Source organism: Theropithecus gelada, chromosome 16 (assembly GCF_003255815.1).
Source record: "Theropithecus gelada isolate Dixy chromosome 16, Tgel_1.0, whole genome shotgun sequence".
Taxonomy (NCBI): domain Eukaryota; kingdom Metazoa; phylum Chordata; class Mammalia; order Primates; family Cercopithecidae; genus Theropithecus; species Theropithecus gelada.
Genome location: NC_037684.1, coordinates 54,823,928 through 54,845,275, shown reverse-complemented (window position 1 = coordinate 54,845,275; position 21,348 = coordinate 54,823,928). Strand labels below are relative to the sequence as shown.

At 59.5% G+C, this 21,348-nt stretch overlaps 2 protein-coding genes across 3 annotated transcripts in view; both read left to right on the top strand.

Moving 5' to 3' along the window:
* Positions 1 to 4,332, top strand: part of NPLOC4 (NPL4 homolog, ubiquitin recognition factor) — an 85,321-nt gene extending 80,989 nt beyond the window's left edge. Inside the window, exon 17 of the mRNA XM_025361476.1 lies at positions 1,796 to 4,332. Within this exon, the coding sequence (XP_025217261.1) occupies positions 1,796 to 1,953 (158 nt within the window). The 3' untranslated portion in view covers positions 1,954 to 4,332. The remainder of the gene's footprint in view (positions 1 to 1,795) is intronic.
* A 3,600-nt stretch (positions 4,333 to 7,932) lies between these two features.
* Positions 7,933 to 20,643, top strand: FAAP100 (FA core complex associated protein 100). Of its 2 annotated transcripts, none has more exons than XM_025362612.1 (9): positions 7,933 to 8,170; positions 8,284 to 8,408; positions 9,131 to 10,086; positions 11,030 to 11,186; positions 12,676 to 13,445; positions 14,460 to 14,596; positions 16,226 to 16,342; positions 19,140 to 19,226; positions 19,584 to 20,643. In XM_025362612.1, the coding sequence occupies exons 1-9, from the start codon at positions 8,006 to 8,008 to the stop codon at positions 19,713 to 19,715; spliced, it is 2,646 nt and encodes an 881-aa protein (XP_025218397.1). In that variant the 5' UTR covers positions 7,933 to 8,005; the 3' UTR covers positions 19,716 to 20,643. The 2 variants fall into 2 exon arrangements, with proteins under 2 accessions (XP_025218397.1, XP_025218398.1); XM_025362613.1 differs by having other exon boundaries at positions 8,284 to 8,601.
* The last annotated feature ends 705 nt before the right edge of the window (positions 20,644 to 21,348 follow it).

Sequence of the window (21,348 nt, the reverse complement as noted above, 5' to 3'; positions counted from 1 at the left end):
TCAGGAGTTCGAGACCAGCCAGGCCAACATGGTGAAACCCCATCTCTACTAAAAATACAAAAATTAGCCAGGTGTGGTGGCGCGTGCTTGTAATCCCAGCTACTTGGGAGGCTGAGGCAGGAGAATCGCTTGAACCAGGAGGCAGAGGTTGCAGTGAGCCAAGATTGTGCCATTGCACTCCAGCCTGGGCAACAACAACAAAAAAAAGGAGATGCAGGAACAGTCACTATGATTAGTCATCAGGGAAATGCAAATTAAAACATGATAAATCATTACACATCCATCAGTGTGGCTGAAATGAAAAAAAACAACCATGTCAAGTGTGAGTGAAGATGTGAAGCCGCTGGAACCCTCGCACCTCGCAAGTGGGAGGCAAAACCGTGCCGCCATCACAAGAACTGTGTCTCAGGGTCTTAGAAAGTTCAGCACACAATTTATTACCCTGTGGGCCGGCAGACTCATTCCTAGGTGGGTTTTTGTTGGTTTGTTTTGAGATCAAGTCTTGTTTTGTTGCCCAGGCTGGAGTGCGATGGCGCGATCTCGGCTCACTGCAACCTCCACTTCCCGGGTTCCCGCCATTCTCCTGCCTCAGCCTCCCGAGTAGCTGGGACTACAGGCGCCCGCCACCACCCCCAGCTAATTTTTGCATTTTTAGTAGAGATGGGGTTTCACCATGTTAGCCAGGATGGTCTCCATCTCTTGACCTCGAGATCTGCCCATCTCAGCCTCCCAAAGTGCTGGGATTATAGACGTGAGCCACTGCACCTGGCCTGTTTTTTGTTTTAGAGATGGAGTCTTGCTGTGTTGCCCAGGCTGGAGTGAAGTGGCAGGGTCTCAGCTCACTGCAACCTTCCCCTCCCGGATTCATGGGATTCTCCTGCCTCAGACTCCTGAGTTGCCCGGACGGCAGGCGCGCACCACCACGCCTGGCTAATTCTTGTATTTTTAGTAGAGACTGGGTTTCGCCATGTTGGCCAGGCTGGTCTCAAACTCCTGACTTCAAGTGATCTGCCCACCTCAGCCTCCCAAAGTGCTGGGATTACAGGCGTGAGCCGCTGCACCCAGCCTCACTCTTTGTTTTTATCCAAGAGAAATAAAAACACAGATCCACAAAGAAATTGTATAAGAATGATCCTGGCAACTTTGTTCATATTAGCTCAAAACTGGAGGCTGGGCACAGTGGCTCACACCGGTAATCCTAGCACTTTGGGAGGCCAAGGCGGGCGGATCACCTGAGGTCAGGAGTTTGAGACTAGCTTGGCCAAAATGATGAAACCGTAGCTCGACCAAAAAATAGATAAAATTAACCAGGAATTGTGGTCTGCGCCTGTGGTCCCAGCTACTTGGGAGGCGGAGGCAGGAGAACCGCTTAAACCTGGGAGGCAGAGTTTGCAGTGAGCCGAGATTGCACCACTGCACTCCAGCCTGCGTGACAGAGTAAGAGCCTATCTCAGGAAAAAAAAAAAAAAGCTGGAAATAACCCAAATGCACATCTCCCAGGGAATTATGTTATTCACAAGGAGAGGCACCCTCTGCAACAAAAAGGAACCAGCAAGCACAGGCTCCCTGTTAATCCCCGTGGTGCAGGAGGCATTTTTCTGAGTCTGTCACAGCCAAGGGCATTAAGGACTTCAAAATGTGTCTGTGGTGGGAGTGCTGCGTGGGCAGGACCAGCACGGGGTGGGAGGTGGAGGGTGGGGAGCTCTCAGCTGCCTGCCCCTGTCCCTGTGCCCACACTCTGGAGGTCTCTGGTGGGCCAGAAATGATGAGTGCTCATTTCTCTCCCACCCTGCAGGCACAGTTGGCGTGCAGCTCCCAGGTCTCCACGAGTACGGCGCCGTCGGGGGCTCCACACACACGGCCACTGCGGCCATGTGGGCCTGTCAGCACTGCACGTTCATGAACCAGCCAGGCACGGGCCACTGCGAGATGTGCAGCCTCCCCAGGACCTAGGGTGCCTGCCCTCTGCTGGCTAGGACCGGGCCCGGCCCAGCCCTTCCTGAAGCCAGAAGCGTTGCTCAGTGTGTTCCCTATAACTGCCCCACAGTGGGCAGCCCTGGAGGGACAAGGGGCTGGCTGTCCTGGGCTCCCTGACCCACTGAAGCTTCTCAGCACGTTCCTCCATGGAGAGCGGGTGCCATGGCTGGTATTCTGCACGCTGAGTGCAGTCCCAGACTGGAAACGCAGAGCAGCCCCTCATGCCTAATCCTGTTGACAAGCCCCCCACTGTGTTGGAAGGACCTCTCACCTCTATACGGCACCTGCGATTGGGGAGCATAGGGAGGGGCTGATGCTGCCACCACCCAGCCTTTTCCTTCCTTTCAATGCTTTTTGTTTGGCCTCCCCGCCCCCCGCGTTTTTCTGGCTGGGAGCTCTTGGTTGCCCCTGGTCTGACCGCTTGGTGGCAGACACCCTGCCTGTGAGGGCCACTTTCCTCTGCCGGGAGCTGTTTGGGGGGGGATGCCGTGGCCCTGGACACAGCTCCCCTCTGCAGGTCTGCAGGTCGGTTTGCTGCCTGCCCTCCTCCTCTCACCCGACGTCCAGGTGGGATTTTAAAGTCTGCATTGGTTATAATAACAGTTACCAGTAATTCCTGCCCAGAAGACTTTTATTTATTTTTTTTTAAGATAAAAACTGCACAAAAGGGGAGTGAGAGAGACTAGTTTCCACATCCTTCCCTCCTTTAGTGAAGCCCCCGAGGTTGTGTCCAGGGTGATGAGTGTGGACGGGGGTACCAGTCAGTTATCCCTTGAAGTAAACCTCAGTGCCTGAGACTTTTCTACCAAGCCACACAGCTGCAGCAGCTGCAGATACTGCGGGCTGAGCAGGAGCAGTGGTGGCGCCTGCCCTGAGGCTGCCCTGCAATGGCCTGGGTGGGAGAGCTGGGTCACCGGTGTTGATGCTCTGGCCCTCCCCAATACGCTGCTTCATCCCACTGCACTGCCTAGCTGAGGGTGTTAGGGGCTGTGCCTCTTGTGAGGGCCATCTGGGACCTCTCTGGGGCACTGCACAATTGATAGTGTACCAATGGAGGGAGCCTGGGCGATCTGGAACAGCACCTGGTGGGGTCCTGTGTGTGTGCACTCTGTGGGCTCTGCGTTCGTCTGTGGCCAGGCCGGGGCACGGCTCTTACCTGGGGAGTGGTGGGCATCTCGATGCTTCTTTGCCTTAATGATGGCCACATTTGGGTTGCTCTGCACCCACGGGAGAGGCTGGCCCAGCTACAGACTGCTTAGGGACTTCTGTGTCCATCTTGGGGGGTAAGCCCATGTGACCCTCCCACATTCTTGGCACTATGAACAGAGAACACTTGCCTGTTGGCTTCTGAAGTGGTCAGGACTGTGGCTGGCACCTCCAGGTCCGCCTGGCGTGGGACACCAAGTGGAAAGCCCAAGCAGCTCATCTGCTCTTGGGACCAGGGGCCAGTTGGGTTGGGTCTGGTTATGGCAGAGCTGTCGTGGAGGGTCTGGAGGGGTGGAGAGGAGCCTGGTTGAAGCGGACTGCTGCGGGTGCAACTCCCAGCTTGGCCACTGTGGGCTGTCTGCTCTCCCTCCTAGCAGCTGTCAGGCTGAAGTTTTGTCCTCTGCTGTCTCTGGTCCTGAGATCAGCTGTGAGCCTAGGTGGCCAAGGCTTCCTGCATTGCTTCCCTGTGAGTCCAAGGCCTTCCCCACCACTGGGCAGGGGCTGGACAACACGGACTTCTAGAGACAGCCGCGTTGCCAGTTCCTCCTCTCCTACTTGCTCATCCTTATCTGCCATGCTATTCTAGTTTCCATTGTCCTCCACCAGCATTTCCCTCACTCTGAAATTCCGGCATTCACATCATTCATGTTTTCTTTTGTCTTTCAGCTAAAGAAAAAACATTGGCGATTTGTCTGCTTCTGGTTTTGAGTTACTCTTTGTTCAGTAATGCACTTTATTTTATTGTCCAAAGAGAGTCAGAGCTAAGCATACAGGCTTGGGGGTGAGCCCTGCTATAAGAGTTCAGGCCCTGGGAGGCTCAGCCACCTCCCGTTGTGGGAGGGAGGTCTCAGCCCCACCTCGCATCTTCACCTGCCCTTGGTGTGGACACACCCTCTCATGCTACCAGCACCATAACCTAGTGGGGGTGACTGGGTGCACACCTGCCCAGGTGAACACAGCGGCTGCCAGTCTCCTGGCCCAGAGAGGAGGTGGGGCCTGGACCTGGTCTCTTCCAACCAGGCTGCTCGTGGGGCACAGGTGCTCCTGCTTCGGCTCTGTTTCGGCTCACAGGTGTGCATCACTGGGCTTGGATTTGCATTACATTGACCCCAGCCCTGCAGTGGAACCTAATAAAAGCGCCTGAAGCAACAGCCTGGTCTTAGTGTGTCCTTCCAGCGCACTCAACTGTTGTCTGGCATCTGCTCACTGTGTGGGGATTTGATAACTTGTCCCCAAGATATCACCGTCTTACGCGTGTGTATGTGCATGGACCATTTAAAGGTGGGGATTCTACTTCCCCAGCCAGTCCCTCCCAACCTTGACTCCTCGATAAGTTTCTTAAAGTGTTAACATCTAGGAGGAGGAGGAGAGTGCATCAGTGTTTGACGGCCCGGCCACCCTTGGGTGCCTCTTCTGCATCTGCCCCACCTGTCAGCCCCGCAGCTGCTCCCGAGTCACTGCTTTGTGGACAGGTACATGTGACCAAACAGCAGGTGAAGGACAAAGCCCAGGAAGCCCAGGCTGCACAAGTGCAGCAAGGAGCGAGGCCTGGGGGTGACACGCCTGTGCTGCTTGAGCTGTCTTTCCTGTGACAATAGAAAGCATCTAGAACAAGTGCCCTCTGAGCCTCAGGTAGGAGCCTTGGCAGCCACCGTTCAGCACCACTTTGTCCTTTGGCCAGTGACTCATTGCTGACTTGAGCAGTTACTAAAAAACAAAAACCCTATTTTCTGAAGGGGTGTCTTGGGGTGAAGCAGGCCACAGGGCAGTTACCAAGGGGTCCTGGCTTCTGCACTCCAGCAGCGAGAGGGTGGGCCCCCAGCATCCGGCCTCCAATCCTGCACCTTCAACACAGTGCAGTTCACTCGATTCCCCACAGCTCCTGGGATCACTTGGGCCCAGGAGGTCGAGGCTGCAGCGAGTTGTGATCGCAACTCTAGCCTGGGCCACAGGGTGAGACCTTGTCTGAAAAAAAAAAAATGCCGAGGTGGGGAGGCTCGGGGAGGCTGCATCAGAGAAAGCACAAGTGCAGCGGCAGCCTGGGCCATGCAGGGAGCCAGTACCTGGTCATGGCAGGCTGTGTGACAGCCAGTGAAAATCCTTGGTGCTTTCATCCTCTGGTTCTATGTAAAGATAAACGCTGGGCACAGTGGCTCACACCTGTAATCCCAGCACTCTGGGAGGCCGAGGCGGGTGGATCACCTGAGATCAGGAGTTCTGGCCAACATGGTGAAACCCTGTCTCTACTAAAAATACAAAAACTGGACGTGGTGGTGCACACCTGTAATCCCAGCTACTCGAGAGGCCTAGGCTGGAGGATCACTTGAACCCTGGGGGGCAGAGGTTGCAGTGAGCCGAGATTGTGCCACCGCACACTCCAGCCTGGGCAACAGAGCAAGACTGTCTCAAAAAAAAGAAAAAAAAATGCTGGGTGCAGCGGCTCATGCCTATAATCCCACCACTTTTGGGAGGCCAAGGCTGGCAGATCACTTGAGGTCGGGAATTCAAGACCAGCCTGGTCAACATGGTGAAACCCCATCTCCACTAAAAATACAAAATATTAGTGTGGTGATGTGTGTGCGCCTGTAATCCCAGCTACTTGGGAGGCCAAGGTAGGAGAATTGCTTGAACCCAGGAGGCAGAGGTTGCAGTGAGCCAAGATTATGCCACTGCTCTCCAACCTGGACAACAGAGTGAGACTCTGTCTCAAAAAATTTAAAAAAATTTAAAAATGGTTCTGGATGCCAATCCCCCACAAAATCAAGCAAATCGTACTGCTTAGAAATAGAACAGCCCAGGGTTGGAGACCACCCTGGCCAACATGGCGAAACCCTGTTTCTATTAAACAATACAAAAAGCCTGGCGTGGTGGTGTGCACCTATAGTCCCAGCTAATCGGGAGGCTGAGGCAGGAGGTTGGCTTGAGCCTGGGGTGTTGAGGCTGCAGTGAGCCGAGATTGCACCACTGCAAAAAAAAAAAAGGGCGAACTCAGGTTCCTGGGTCCCTGCTCCACCTCCTGCTGTGTTCTTATTGGGCTGTGCTGCTCTGAGGAGAGGTCCCTCAAAGCCCAGCCCTCCTCATCCTCAGCACAGCCTGAAGCTTCATGGTTTCTCTTCTCAGTCTGACCTTCTAAATTGACTCCTTCATATAATTTGTGCTTAGGGAGATGATACCACCTACAGGTTGGGCATAGAAACAGTGTCCAGCGGTGTGCTCTGCTGTGTCGAAGGCTTCCGCTAGGAGTGTGTGCATCTTCCACACCCACAGCAGAGAGGTTGCCTCAGCCCTCATCACCCTTCGCCAAGTATAGGTGGGGCACAGCACAGCCCAGCAGCTGATGGAGAGCCGGCCTTGAGCCCTTTGCTGGTGTCTAACTCACCCCCTTTCCCCTGGGATCCATGCTTAAGGTCCCCCACATGACCAATGATCATAAATCTTGTTGCAGATAGGAGCTGGGCTTGGCGTGGGGCCAAGAGCCTGCCAGCCCCCGGAGCAGAATGGAGTGGGCAGCGGAGTAAACCGCGGGGTGAGGCTGCTGGTTTACCGGGCCTCCTCCCACGTTCTTTCCTCCTCCACGTGATCGTGATCATTTCCTCTAGGACGGTCTTGGCATGTTTCCATCCATATGGAAGAGACGGCCTGGGAGGACTGGATGGGAGTTGGTGTGTGTGAGCGAGCGAGCGACTCAAGAGGCTTCAGAGGGTTAAAACTAGCAGTCAGAAGACCGGCAGAGGCTCCCCTGTGGGGGAAATTCGGTCAGAAGACCGGGGAGGATCCCTGTGGGGAAATTCACAACGATGCGGCATCTGCACTTCCTGACTCTGAAGGCCAAATGGGATGCCCCTGGCCCTCCTCTCCCCACTCCCCAGCATCAAAGACAGCATTTCCAGCCCAAACACCTTCAGAGCAGCCCTGGCGACAGAGAGGATCGAGGAACCGACTCCAGGTGCCGCACCTGAGTCTGTCTATCCTAACACCCAGAATCAGACATCCCGTTGTCCTGGGGTCAGTCCCCACCCCAAACTCAAAGGGGGGGCGGTCAGGACGTCTGCACGTGGTGCTTTGTGCTCCGGCAGGTGCACCCGGACTCCACGATGTCTGCCCAACTTCCAAGCCCTGTTTTGCAGCCCTGCCCGTAGACTCTCCCTCAAGAGTGTCTGGCCTTAGCGGTCTTCAGATTGGCTTCTTAAACGGAGGGAGGCGGACCGGGGGCGGGGTTCCTTGGTCATTTACTTGTCAGTGGTGTGCCTGGTTTCCGCTCTCTTCCGGGCGTGGAGGAGGTGTCATCGCAGGCCCCTCCACGGGCGTCCTCTGGTCAGTACTTCTCTCCTGGAGGAAGTGGAGAGCTGCCCGGAGGGAGATGGTGGAGGTGTCTTGCCCTGTCTCACAGTCATTTTCTTGTCCTTTGCTCCCAACCCGTGGTGTACTCCCCGTCCCCACGTGTTCAACCACGGAGGGAGGGACGCACTTCCACCTAAGCAGGCTCACGCCGCTGGGCCCTGAACGTGGGGGCCGCCGGGGGGCGGCTCACGGAGCACAGGGCAGAGATCCATCGCTAGGATGACAAGAGCCGGCGCTGCCCCACCCCGTCCCCGGCTGGAGTGCGCTCCGGCAGGACTCAGGGGCTCTCCGAGAGCCCAGAGAATCAAGGGGTTTACGCAAAAGCCAGAGGAGCGCAGCGCGGCCTTTCCCGCCCGCCCCCGGCACCGCCGACCACTTTACGGCGGAGGTCGCGCCGCACAGCGGGCTGCCGTAAAGCGCTCCGAGGCGGAGCCGCCGCCGCGCGGCCGGGGCTCTTCACCCTGACCGGCCCGCGCTCACGATGGCCAGCGCCGCGCCGCGGGTCCGCTACCTGGCGGGCTTCTGCTGTCCCCTCGGGGGCCTGGCGGCGGGCAAGCCCCGCGTGCTGTACCACGAGGCGGAGGTCTTCCTGTCCACCGGCAGCGAGCTCGTCTACGTGTACGACCAGGAGGGCGGGCTGCTGACCGTGAGCGCCGGCCCGCGGGGGCGGGAGGGGCCGGGCGGGGGCGGCGGTTCGCGTGAAAATGAAGATCGCGGGCCCTCGCGTCGCCTCGGCCTGACCCGCGCCCCGGTCCGCAGGCGGCGTTCCGGTTCCCCGACCAGGTGTGGCACCTGGAGCTGCTGGCGCCGCGCAGGTTGCTGTACGCGCTGTGCGCCCGGAGGGGCCTTTACTGCCTGTCGCTGGACCACCCGGGCAGGAGCAGGTGAGGGCGGGCCCGCGGCCTCCCTCCCGCACGCTCCTGCTGCCCCCGGACTGCTTCAGAGCGAGCAGCCGCACCTCCTCGCTCTTGGGGACCCCGGCTGCCACCAGCTCTGAGCCTTGGCCGCCATCCCCGCCCATATCTGGAGCCCCTGCCCCCAGCACTCTTGCTGCAAGTATCTTGCTTACGGTCCTTAGTAAGCGGGGTTCACATGGTTAAGCCTACTTCGGGGTGCGGGATCCTGTCCTTTGGGCCCTGGTGGCCTGGTGCTGTCTGGTGAGACACGCCCCCAAGGTTGGGTGTTTATTAGAGGGAGGAGACGCAAAGGCACCGTGACCCCGAGCCAGTGATCAGTGGAAACCATCTGGGTCGGAAGGAAGCGAACTCCGGGCAGCCAGGCCTGTCTTCAGTGCAGAGCCGGCAGCTGCTGACCGCGGCCCAGGCTGTAGAGGGGGGGCAGCCTGTGCACTTTGCAACCCGGACCTCAGCCAGACGGTTCTGTGCTGAGGGGTGTCCGTTCAAGCTGCTTTTGAATGTCTGGTACTTCCTGTCAAGCGTGTCCTCCGTGGGGAAGGTGGGAGGCCATGTGGCAGATGGACTGCTGAGGGCCTTGAGGGTCACTGCGAGGACCCCTGAGCCAGACTGCTCCATGCCAGGTTATGGTGAAGAGAACGTGGGAATCCCACCCTGCCCAGGCCTGACCAATGCGTCCCTTGTTCTCAAAGGTCTACAAGCCGGGATGACAGGGACAGCGAGGACGGTGACCAGCCTTCCCCTGTGATCCCTGTGGACCCCGATGCCTGCATCCTTCCCGATGCTGCGCTGTGCGCGTTCACCGTGCTGGACAGTGTGCTGGTCACCCTGGTGCAGGGCCCCGCCCGGTGGAAGATGCAGCTGTTTGAGCAGCCCTGTCCTGGGGAGGACCCCCGGCCAGGAGGCCAGATCGGTGAGGTGGAGCTGTCCACCTACGCCCCCCCAGCCGGGGTCCCAGGAAAGCCTGCAGACCCCCACTTCCTTCCAGTGCTATGCTGTGTGTCACCGTCAGGCTCCAGGGTGCCGCGTGACCTCCTTGGGGGCCCTGGGGGCTTCACGCTGGAGGACGCCCTCTTCGGGCTCCTCTTTGGAGCTGATGCCACCCTCCTGCAGTCACCTGTGGTCCTCTGTGGTCTCCCTGATGGCCAGCTCTGCTGTGTGATCCTGAAGGCCCTGGTCACCTCCAGGTCAGCCCCTGGTGACCCAAATGCCCTTGTCAAGATCCTCCATCACCTGGAGGAGCCTGTCATCTTCATAGGGGCCTTGAAGACAGAGCCACAGGCTGCAGAAGCTGCAGAGAATTTTCTGCCTGACGAGGATGTGCACTCTGACTGCCTGGTGGCCCTTGGTCACCATGGCCGGATGCTGGCCATCAAGGCCAGCTGGGATGAGTCTGGGAAGCTGGTGCCCGAGCTGCGGGAGTACTGCCTCCCAGGCCCCGTGCTCTGCGCTGCCTGTGGCGGGGGTGGCCGCGTGTACCACAGCACCCCTTCTGATCTCTGTGTGGTGGATCTGTCTCGGGGAAGCACCCCGCTGGGCCCCGAGCAGCCCGAAGAAGGCCCGGGAGGCCTGCCCCCCATGCTGTGCCCAGCCAGCCTGAACATCTGCAGTGTCGTCTCTCTGTCCGCCTCTCCCAGGACGCATGAAGGTATGAGCTGCTGGCTAAAATAAAAGATGGGAGCCCAGGGTGGAGCGTCATTTTTGGCTGTCTGCTACTATCAGGCCGCCTTCCTTTCCTGGGCTTGTTCTTTCGCAACGCTGACAGGTGTTGATACAGCCTAGTGGTTAACTCCCTTCTTGTCTCAAGGTCAAGCAGGGGCTGGTGGTGGGTCTATGCATTGTTCTGCCTCTGGGGTCTAGGGTGTGGCCCTGGGCCTGGTAGGATCTGAGTGTGCTGCTTGCCGGCTGTGGACTCGGAGGAAACTCGGGGGTCGGCCGCAAGTGCCTCCTCCGCAGGTCTTATGTGGCGAGCCGCCCAGGGAGGTCTGTTCCGGACTCGCCTTTCTTCCAAAGGCTGCAAATGCCTGCTCGTGTCATGGTGTGGCCTGCCCGTGAGTCTGCTCTGGACCAAAGGCAGATGGCACCGTGGAATTCTAGTTTTGTGTGTGTGGCCTGCCCGTGAGTCTGCTCTGGACCAAAGGCAGATGGCATCGTGGAATTCTAGTTTTGTGTTTTCCACAGAAAAAGCCAGAGAGGGTTTTAGCTGTGTGTGCCCAATGTTGGGGTGAGAGAAATAGAGCCACACACCCCCAACCAGTGCATTTCCCCGAGTGTGCTCACATTGTGAGCATGCTAACAAATCTCGCCACGGAAAATACATACACAGCAGGAGAGGAGGGCTTTGAAGGGAAACACCAGACTGTCTCCACTGCGGAAGAGAGGGCTGCAGACGGGGTCAGAGATGGCAAGGCTCGGGGCCACCGACAGAAGCCCGGGGTGGGGACAGCGCCTTTGTCTCGGGACCTTCTCTTCCTCACTGGACACTGGTCTTGTCTTCCGACTTCTTTCCTGGAGCCTGGGGAAACACCTGAGTGTCACGCTGCTTGCCTCTCCCAGTCTGCGGACCAGGCCCCTTGTGTGTCTGTCACCAGGTGGCACCAAGCTCCTGGCCCTGTCCGCCAAAGGCCGCTTGATGACCTGCAGCCTGGACCTAGACTCTGAGATTCCTGGCCCAGCCAGGATGACCACAGAGAGTGCAGGCCGGAAAATTAAGGAGCTGCTGTCTGGAATTGGCGACATCTCTGAGAGGTGAGCAGTTTGGCCTGGGCCGGGCAGAGGCTGGCACTGCCATCCTTGGGAGGTAGTGTGTCTGTGTGGGGTCGTCCTGAGTCTGGGTGTCCTCGGGTGGCAATGGTCCAGGAGAGGCCATTACTTGGCCTTTTTTTTTTCTGGTTTTTTTTTTTTTGAGATGGGGTCTTGCACTGTTGCCCAGGCTGGAGTGCAGTGGCGCAATCTTGGCTCACTGCAAGCTCCGCCTCCTGGGTTCACGCCATTCTCCTATCTCAGCCTCCCGAGTAGCTGGGACTAGAGGTGCCCGCCACCATGCCCGGCTAATTTTTTTTATTTTTTGGTAGAGACAAGGTTTCACCTTGTTAGCCCGGATGGTCTCGATCTCCTGACCTCGTGATCCGCCTGCCTCAGCCTCCCAAAGTGCTGGAATTATAGGCGTGAGCCACAGCACTCTACTTGGCCTCTTTTTTTGAGAGGGAATTTCACTTGATGTCACCCAGGCTGGAGTGCTGTGGTACGATCACTGTTCACTGCAACCTCCGCCTCCCGGATCAAGTGATTCTCCTGCCTCAGCCTCCTGAGTGGTTGGGATTACAGGAGTAATCCACCACGCCCAGGTACTTTTTGTATTTTTAGTAGAGATAGGATTTCACCATGTTGCCCAGGCTGGTCTCAAATTCCTGGGCTCAAGTGATTTGCCTGCCTTGGCCTCTCAAAGTGCTGGGATTACAGGCATGAGCCACCGCGCCCGGCCATTACTTGTCCTCTTAGGATATCTTGAGAGCCTCAGGCTACCCAGCTGCCTCTGGAAGGTGAGCCAGGACTGCCCCCCAGCACCCCACCCTTTCTCCCTAGTGGGCCACAGGAGACATCCCCTGCTGAGTCCTCATCCTCCCTGCTCTCCGCGCAGGGTCCAGTGTGCTTTTCCCCCTGCAGCATTGGCCTCGGGACGTTCAGAGAGAACGCACTGCGTGCACGCAGCATCCCCTGCACCTCTCACGTGACCACTGGGGTCCTGAGAGCGAGGGGCCTGTCACCCCAGGTCCCTGTGGTTAGGGCTGTTTCTGTAGTGCCTGCCACCCTCCTGGCTTTCGCTGTAAAGGCTGCAAGGGAGAAAAGAGACCCACTAGGAACATTCTGGGGAGCCGAGGCGGGGGGTAATGCACCACCTGGCCCCTGAGTGGCCCAAATGTGGGTGGTGGGCTTCTCGCACCTGGCAGATTAGCCTAGGCCCCCCAAACACCAGCTCCATCCTCTGTCCGCTTTCCTCCTGCAGCCCAAGAGGAGAGATCAGGTCAGATGGCTTGAGGCAGCTTCCAGAGAGGCTCGATGTGGGTGGGACCGGGAGAGACATGTTCCTGCAACGGGAGCCCCTCTCTGGTGTGGCTCCACGCCCACTGTGTGCTTGTGGAGCCAGGTTCGGTGCCTACTGGGCCTGAGTCAAGATGTGGCACCGGGCGCTGTGGGTGTCCCCCCCTCTCCTGGGGGTCATGTCTGTCTTTCGCAGAGTGTCTTTTCTAAAGAAAGCGGTTGACCAGCGGAACAAGGCCCTGACAAGCCTCAACGAGGCCATGAACGTGAGCTGTGCACTGCTGTCAAGCGGCGCGGGCCCCAGGCCCATCTCCTGCACCACCAGCACCACCTGGAGCCGCCTGCAGACGCAGGACATGCTCATGGCCACTTGCGTGCTAGAGAACAGCAGCAGCTTCAGCCTGGACCAGGGGTGGACCCTGTGCATCCAGGTGCTCACCAGCTCCTGTGCCCTTGACCTGGACTCGGCCTGCTCGGCCATCACCTACACCATCCCCGTGGACCAGCTCGGCCCCGGTGCTCGGCGGGAGGTGACACTACCCTTGGGCCCTGGTGAGAACGGCGGGCTCGACCTGCCTGTGACCGTGTCCTGCACGCTGTTCTACAGTCTCAGGGAGGTGGTGGGCGGGGCCCTCGCCCCCTCGGACTCTGAGGACCCCTTTCTGGATGAGTGCCCCTCCGACGTCCTGCCTGAGCAAGAGGGCGTTTGCCTGCCCCTGAGCAGGCACACAGTGGACATGCTGCAATGTCTGCGCTTCCCTGGTCTGGCCCCGCCACACACACGGGCCCCCTCCCCACTGGGCCCCACCCGCGACCCCATGGCCACTTTTCTGGAAACTTGTCGGGAGCCTAGCAGCCAGCCAGCAGGACCCGCCTCCCTGCGGGCCGAGTTCCTGCCCCCATCTGTGGCTTCCATCAAAGTGTCAGCGGAGCTGCTCAGGGCTGCCTTGAAGGACGGCCACTCAGGTTGGTGGCACTGATTGGCTTTGCTCAGCCTTGGGGATTTTTTTTTTTTTTTTCCTTAAAGAGACAGCTTGCTGTGTTGCCCAGGCAGGAGTACAGTGGTACAGTCATGGCTCACTGCAGCCTCGAGCTCCTGGCCTCAAGTGATCTTCTCATTTGGGCCTCCCAGAATGCTGGGATTCCCTGCATGAGCCACTCCACCCCACCCACCTCGGGCCTGTGGACATGGGCTGTTCCTCCTTCTCCCAGCTGCTCCTGTGGGGCGGCCTGGCCCCCCAGCCCAGCGAGCTCTGCTCAAGAAATGAGCTTCGCCTGCATCCCGTCCACTGTTGGGGTCTGGCCTTATGTGGGGCCCTCTCACCATGTATTTCTTTTCAGTTTTGTTTTTTAAACTTATATATGGAAGCGTAACCTAAATACAGCAGAGTCACAAAGGAGCCAAACTGTGAGCTTCATATCGCAGGCACCCGGGGAGGGAGTCAGCTGCACTCACCCCAAAGCCCCGGCACCATTCATCAGGCGTTTGTGAGCTCCACAAAATGGAGTGTGCGGTCCCTTCTTCGTGTCTGTCCTTTGCTCCCCCATGTGTGTGAGACCCTTTGTCACAGGTGCAGATGTCTCCATTCTACTGCAGATGGGTATTTGGATGGTTTCTGGATTTGGGCTTGTGCAGAGAGGGCAGCCGCAGCCATCCCCTGGGGTGTGTCTGCCCAGTGCCGGGGTGGTGCTGCCTGCTCCTAACCTCAGCCCCCAGGAGCATTGCCAGGTCCCCCAAAGTGGGGTTTTCACCTTCCACAGATTGTAACTGCCCCCACCCATCGCAGGACTTGTTCAGCAGAGAGAGTTGAGCAGCGGCCTCCTTCCTTTCTCTGAGTCAGCTGACCGTGCCGCAGCTTAGGGTGGGGCTGTGGATAGCTGGGATGCTTAGATGGCTCTGGGAAGGGCACTTTGGGGCAGCCATGTAGATGCCCACCTGGTAGGATCGGGCTGAGCTCTTGGCTGGTGCCTCCCCTCCAGGTGTGCCCCTGTGCTGTGCCACCCTGCAGTGGCTCCTTGCTGAGAATGCTGCTGTGGACATCGTGAGGGCTCGAGCGCTGTCTTCCATCCAGGGAGTGGCCCCTGATGGCGCTGACGTTCACCTCATCGTCCGAGAGGCAAGCAGGGGTTCAGGCAAACGAGCCTCGGCACCAGCAGTTCTTGGGGTGGGGCCCCTGGGCTGGAGCTCGGGAGGACCCCTCACCCTGGGCGGGGGCCCGGCAGCCTTCTCCCGAGCTCCCCAGAGGACTGTGATGTGACAATTTCCCCTTACGCCAAGCAGACCCCACTCAGGCGGGGAGGGCCTTGCAGCTCAGATCCCCGAGGACTGGCCCTGTCCAGCCCTGTCCGCCATGAGGACCCCCTTCCCCTGTCCAGTGCTGAAGTCATAGCAGGTTCCACAGTGCTGCTGGCAACACCCGTACCCCAGGAGCAGCAGCCCCGCTAACCCCCTGCACTGCTCGCGGGCTCCAGACCCGTCGCGGAAGCTGCTGAATGGCGAATGGCCCTGCTGGTCTATAGCCCCTGTCGTGCACACCTTTCCAGAGACTCATGACCTCCAGCACACCCTCACGTCCCACCAGCAGAGGCTCTTGCAGGGTAGCCCGGGCTGCCAGGACGCGTGTGTCCCCGAGGATGGGCAAGGCTGCCGGGCTCAGAGTCTGCGCTTGGTTTTGGTTTATGTTTTCGTTTTCGTTTTGTTTTTTTTTTGAGATGGAGTCTCGCTTTGTCGCCAGGCTGGAGTGCAGTGGCGCGATTTTGATTCACTGCCATCTCCACCTCCTGGGGTCAAGCGATTCTCCTGCCTCAGCCTCCTGAACAGCTGGGATTACAGGCCCCCACCACCACACCCAGCTAATTTTTGTATTTTTAGTAGAGATGGGGGTGTCACCATGTTGGCCAGGATGGTCTTGATCTCCTGACCTCAGGTGATCTGCCCGTGTCGGCCTCCCAGAGTGCTGGGATTACAGGCGTGATCCACCACGCCCGGCCCAGAGTCTGCACTTGGAATCGAGCCTCGGCCCTCGGGTGCCTTGACTGCCCACTGCGTGGCCCTTTCAGCCCGGATGCTGGGTCTGCTGGTGGCCCTGCAGGTCGGTGCTAACAACCCCTGTGGGAGAGCCGCAGGTGACTGTGTCCTTTCTGGGCTCCCGAGGCCCCTGGCGTCTCACCTCCTGTGTGGTGTGTGGAGGATAAGCCTGGTTTCCTGGCTCTTGGCCTGTTCTTGCCATTCTTTGTTGTCCAGCTCAGCTCAGGCCAGCCTTCCTAAGGGACAGGTGGGTGTCCCATAGATAGGCCTAGCAACTCCCAGTGCCCACAGCGATGCCCTAACCCTGCTGCCAGAGGTGATCTGTGATGCCTGGTGTGGGGGGACAGGCCTGGGCCCCCCAAGGGGCATGCAAGATCTACATGTAGGTTGTGCACAAGGCATGTCACTGCAGTGGCCTCCTCCTGGAGCAGGCCCCAGTCTGGCTTAGGGCCCTGCGTGAATTCCACAGGTCTGAGGGACGGGGTCTTCCTGACACATCTGGGCGCAGAGCAGGTTCCTGCCACTGGTTGGTGGCTGGTTCTTCAGGTGGAAAAAGTTAAACTAGGGTACTGAGCTCTGCCTCCTTCAGGGTACAGGACAGCCCAGGGCAGGGGGTTGGCCTCACGTGCTGCCAGCTGGGGAGGCTTCTGTGTAGCCTGAGCCCCCCGGGCAGGTGGGGGTGCCACAGGCAGGCAGTGAGGTGGCTCCTGTGTTGCAGGTGGCCATGACCGACCTCTGCCCAGCCGGGCCCATCCAGGCAGTGGAGATCCAAGTGGAAAGCTCCTCTCTGGCCGACATTTGCAGGGCGCACCATGCCGTTGTCGGGCGCATGCAGGTATGTCGGCCCGCTCAGGAAGGCGGCCAGGATCTGTGGGTCGCTCGCTAAGGTCTGTGCATGGGACCCTGTAGCTGCTGGCCACGGGGTCTGCAGCTCCCTGCAGGGGAGTTGTAGGAAGATCCAAGCCTGCTCTGCCGCTGAGTGCAGTGTTGTGCAGTGGGGCTGTGGGCGATGAGAGGCATGAGGTGGACCCTCTCAGGAGGCCAGTGCTGCTCCCCAGGTGTGCCGTCACCCCCGGGCACCTGTGAGTGCAAGGACTGCCCGGGCTACGAGGCCAGTGGGCTTCTATTTGTGACCTGCGAGGTCAGCCCAGGGTTTCCTCCCTTCTCTGGCTGGGCAGAGGCTGCATAGAGAGGCCGTGGTCTGGGCGTGGATCCTAGAACAAGGTGCTGGGAGCCTCCACGTCTTTGCCAAGAGAGTGAAGTTTGCAGCTCCCCCCACTCACAGCCCCAGGGGTTCCCTGGCACAGGAATAGCTGCTTCCATGCTGTGCCCAGAGCCAGCTTGGGCCAGCGGCTGCCAGATCTGAGAAGCAGCTCTCCAAGTTCCAAGCTAAAGTCTAAACTTGTGCCCTCGGCAGGGCAGCTGTCACACCTACCCACTAGGACTGTAGCACAGCTTTGGCCCACACAGTGGGTCTGCAGCAACCCTAGAAACCGGTTCTGGAGTTTCTTGTTAGGGGTGGTCCCTGCCTCGGCTCCACCTGGGCTTATCAACGTGCATGCCCAGGCCTCCCCAACCCTGAGACCCCGGGCCTGCGGCCTGATGCCAGCTCAAGTCCCGTGGGCACTGTGGTGACGCTTGGAGACGAGGCCCCTCTGTGAGCAGTGACTCTGCCCAGCCCCGCCAGGTGGCTCAGATGGCCGATCCCAATGAACACGTCAGCTCACACAGCACCATGACCCAGAGATTTCGTTTGGTGCAAGGACCCTGCACCCTACACTTCCATGACCCTGATGAGCATGTCACACAGCACTGTGACCCCAGTGATCTCACGGCACCATGATGGGGGGCTGCCTGGGCTTGGGGGTCTTGTCCTGAGTGCTGGGGGCACCACGGGGATCTCCAGAGCTGAGGTGTTGTCTGTCAAAGGAAGCTCTGCCCACTGGGCCATCTGGTCCCCAAGAAAGTCCTGTTCCCTGCCAAGAGCAGAGCTCCAGCCCCTGGGTTTGTGTCTAGATTTTTCTCATCTTACAAGGACACAGTCATGTGGGGTCAAATCCACTCCCACGATCTCATCTTGGTCATCTGCAGAGACCCCATTTCCAGACGCAGCCACTCTCTGAGTGCTGGCACTAGGGCTTCTGTATGAATCTGGGGGGGCCTGAGTCAGCCCACAGGAGCCCACGCACTGCTGCTGCCTCCTGGACACAGATCTCGTATTGGGCTGCAGACCTTAGTGTCCCCCAACAGCTAGGTGCCCACCCCACGAGCAGGAGTGCTCTCAGGACCCTACCCAGCACACAGCAGCTACCAGCACTTCTGGGACCCCAGGCAGGCCAGTGCTGCCCCTCGGGGTGTCAGGATCTCTTCTCAGTTGCTTTGCTCCAAGAGCCTGCAGGAACCTCACTGCCCAGGCTCATCTGGAAATTTAGTTGTATTTATTTATCTGTTTGTTTGAGATAGAGCTCCGGCTCTGTCACCCAGGCTGCTAGTCCAGTGGAGCGAGCTCGGCTCACTGCAACCTCTGCCTCCCAGGTTCAAGTGATTCTCCTCCCTCAGCCTCCCGAGTAGCTGGAATTACAGGCTCCTGTCACCAGGCCCGGCTAATTTCTTTTTTTTTTTTTTTTTTTTGAGACGGAGTCTCGCTCTGTGTCGCCCAGGCTGGAGTGCAGTGGCCAATCTCAGCTCACTGCAAGCTCCGCCTCCCGGGTTCCCACCATTCTCCTGCCTCAGCCTCCCAAGTAGCTGGGACTACAGGCGCCCGCCACCTCGCCCAGCTATTTTTTTGTGTTTTTTAGTAGAGACGGGGTTTCACCGTGTTCGCCAGGATGGTCTCGATCTGACCTCGTGATCCACCCGTCTCAGCCTCCCAAAGTGCTGGGATTACAGGCGTGAGCCACTGTGCCCGGCTGATTTCTTTATATTTTTAGTAGAGATGGGGTTTCACCGTGTTGGTCAGGCTGGTCTTGAACTCCTGACCTGAAGTTATCTGCCTGCCTCAGCCTCCTAAAGTGCTGGGATTACAGGCCTGAGCCCATCTGGGAAGTTTAGATCCAAGCCCAGGGAGCCGGTGCCGCAGCCCACACTGGGCTGTGCCGCGTGACTGAGTGAATGGCCAGGCCAGGGTCTCTGCACAAGATGCTAAGGCAGTTCCCTGGCTGGTCTGTGCTCCTGAGCGGCCTGAAGCCCAGGATGGGAGAAGGGGGCAGCAGGCAGGTCTGGATCTGCATAGAGTGTGGCTCTTGGGGACAAGGAAGGTCCCACTAGTGGAGAGAAAAGAACCAAACAAGTTCATTTCCAAGAAACTGTCAGGCCAGGGGCTCTGTGCCCTGCTGCTCTGGAGGGCAGGAAGTCGAGGTGAACAGTGGGGTGGAAAACAGCAAAGCGACTGGGGGGGTGCCAGGCAGGGAGGCGGGGGTGGGGGGGTGCCAGGCAGGGAGGTGGGAGTGGGGGGGTGCCAGGGAGGGGGGCGGGGGGGGGGGGGGGTGCCAGGCAGGGAGGCAGGAGTGGGGGGGTGCCAGGCAGGGAGGCAGCGCTGGGCAGATAGAAGGAGAGGGTCACCCTGCTTCGAGGGGTGTGGGGGCAGGTGCTGGGGCACACCCTCTCCAGCATGTCCCCTGTGTCGCCCCCAGACAATGGTGACAGAGCAGGCCGCCCAGGGCTCCAGCGCTCCTGATCTCCGTGTGCAGTATCTCCGCCAGATCCATGCCAACCACGAGGTGAGCACCCGGTGCCCTGGACAATCCCCTCCACCTGGGTAGCCAGGAGCGCCCGTCAGCAGGCCCTTCTCCAGTCACCCGGAGTCTGCAGAGTCCTCGCAGTGCGTGGGCTCGGCTCCCATGGGCCTGGGGCAGAGTCCGAGTGACCACAGCCTTTCCTGCCCCTCGTCTTCCTTGAGGGGCCAGGTGTCCAGGCCAGGCTGCGTGTCCCATGTTTTAAGGTTCCAGATGAGTGTTCATCCTTGGACCACCTGTCACTTCCCAAGTATGGTCCTGCAAGTGGTGGGTCCCCCAGAGACATCCAGTGACATCCCCAGGGCCAGGTGGGGGCCTGAGCTGTGTCTGCTCCACCTGCAGACGCTGCTGCGGGAGGTGCAGACCCTGCGCGACCGGCTCTGCACAGAGGATGAGGCCAGCTCCTGCGCCACCGCCCAGAGGCTGCTGCAGGTGTACCGGCAGCTGCGCCACCCCAGCCTCATCCTGCTGTGACCAGGCGGGCCTGCCCTGGCCACGACTCTGGTTACGCTTCCAGCCTCTGTAACAGCCCCCCAGGCCTTCGTGGTTTTAGAGGAAAACTGAGTTGGCCTGGTCAGAGCCGTCAGGGAAGGTGTGACCTGGCCACGTGGGAACAGAACACTCATGAAAGTGCTTGAAGGCCGCGAAGCACAAAGCAGATTCTGATTGGGAGCAACCGAGGTGGGCTCTGAACCTGGCCGGTCCAGCTTCGCGTCCTCTGCTGGTCTCTCTCCTCCTCTGACCGCGGCCGCAGCCCCTGCACTCGCCCTCCTCACTGCTGGGCAGCCTTCCCGCCGCAGCAGCAGCCCCTGAGGCCAGGAGGCAGTGCAGTGCATTCTGGACCCTAAGGGCCGGAGAAACAGGATTTCTGGGGTTTGGACTTGGGGTGAGTTTGTAACTGTTGCTGCCGCACCACCAGGAGCACTAGCTGCCCCTCTGGGTGGCGCTACCAGGCGCCCCACGGTACCCCTGTCACACTGTTCACACCTGCCCGGCTGCCCACTCTGGGACCCCGAGGTGGGAGGGTGCTCCCTGAGACCAAAGCACAAAACAGCATGCAGGGAGCTCCTGCAAGTGCCCGTGGCCTTGCGCCACACCAAGGAAGGGCCATCGGGTGGCCTGTGGCCGGAATGCTCAACAACTAGGTGCCCCCGGCCGGGGCTGTACCCAGCACTGTGCACTATTTTCAGGGCCACTCGGTGGCACTGTGGCCTGGGGGTGCCCTGAGCCCCAGCCCCCAGCCCCCTCCCTCAGACTGGGCTACGGCCCGCCTCCTGGTGCTGGTGTTTTCATCTGGGGAGGGTGCTCGTGCCTCCCGCTGCAGGCACTGTCCGCGAAGAGTGCGGGTAGGAGCCGTGAGGTGCTTCTCTGCTGTGACAAACGACCCTGTCTGTGAAACTTCCGGCCTCGGCTGTGTTTTCTCACCCCTTCCCACCCTCTCACTGGGCTCCCTCCAGAGTCATGGCACTGCTTGGGAGCCCCCAGCACGGGGGTGGCCTCCAAGGAAAAAGTGTTCGCTGTGACCCAGTTACCCCTGAGGAGGGCTCTGCTCCACGGGGGTGTCTGGGAGGCCTGGGGCCACTGCCTGGCTCTCCTGCCTTCCTCTCCGTGGAGTGGGAGGGGCCCGTGGGGTGCTCCGAGTCAGGGTTTGTCTCCCTCAGTGGTCACCACATCTCAGGGAGCAAGGCCCCCCTGGTGACACTCCAAATCCGGCCTTTTCAGTGGGGCCACAACCTGTGTTGCTGGGAGAGCGGGGGCCGGGTGAGCCACCCACCAAGGCGGGCCTGCACCCCTTAACGGTCCCATCCGCACTGTGCTCCCCGGCTGTCCTCTGCCCCCCTGGCAGGAGCCTCTGGCTCTGACCTTTGTCCAGCGCTTGTGCCCGTGTCTTGCTCTGAGAGTCGGGGAGAGCAAGGGGTTGCCAGGGGCTAGGGAGGGTTGAGGACCTAGGCTGGGGAGGGGTGGTGTCCAGTGAGGTCATCTGTGATATGTGTTGGTGGCCTCACCCCGCCCAGGCTCAGTCCGCCACCCACCCCCAGCCCCCATCTTCCCCACGTCCTCAAGACCTCCCCTCCGCCCCACCTCCACCGGCCTGGGTCACCCTGCC

Bases quoted from the DNA above. Each gene is read 5' to 3' on its own strand.
- FAAP100 (XM_025362612.1), top strand. From the start codon at position 8,006: ATGGCCAGCGCCGCGCCGCGGGTCCGCTACCTGGCGGGCTTCTGCTGT. The intron at 8,409-9,130 runs GTGAGGGCGGGC...TTGTTCTCAAAG, and splicing joins GACCACCCGGGCAGGAGCAG to GTCTACAAGCCGGGATGACA. The intron at 14,597-16,225 runs GCAAGCAGGGGT...CCTGTGTTGCAG, and splicing joins TTCACCTCATCGTCCGAGAG to GTGGCCATGACCGACCTCTG.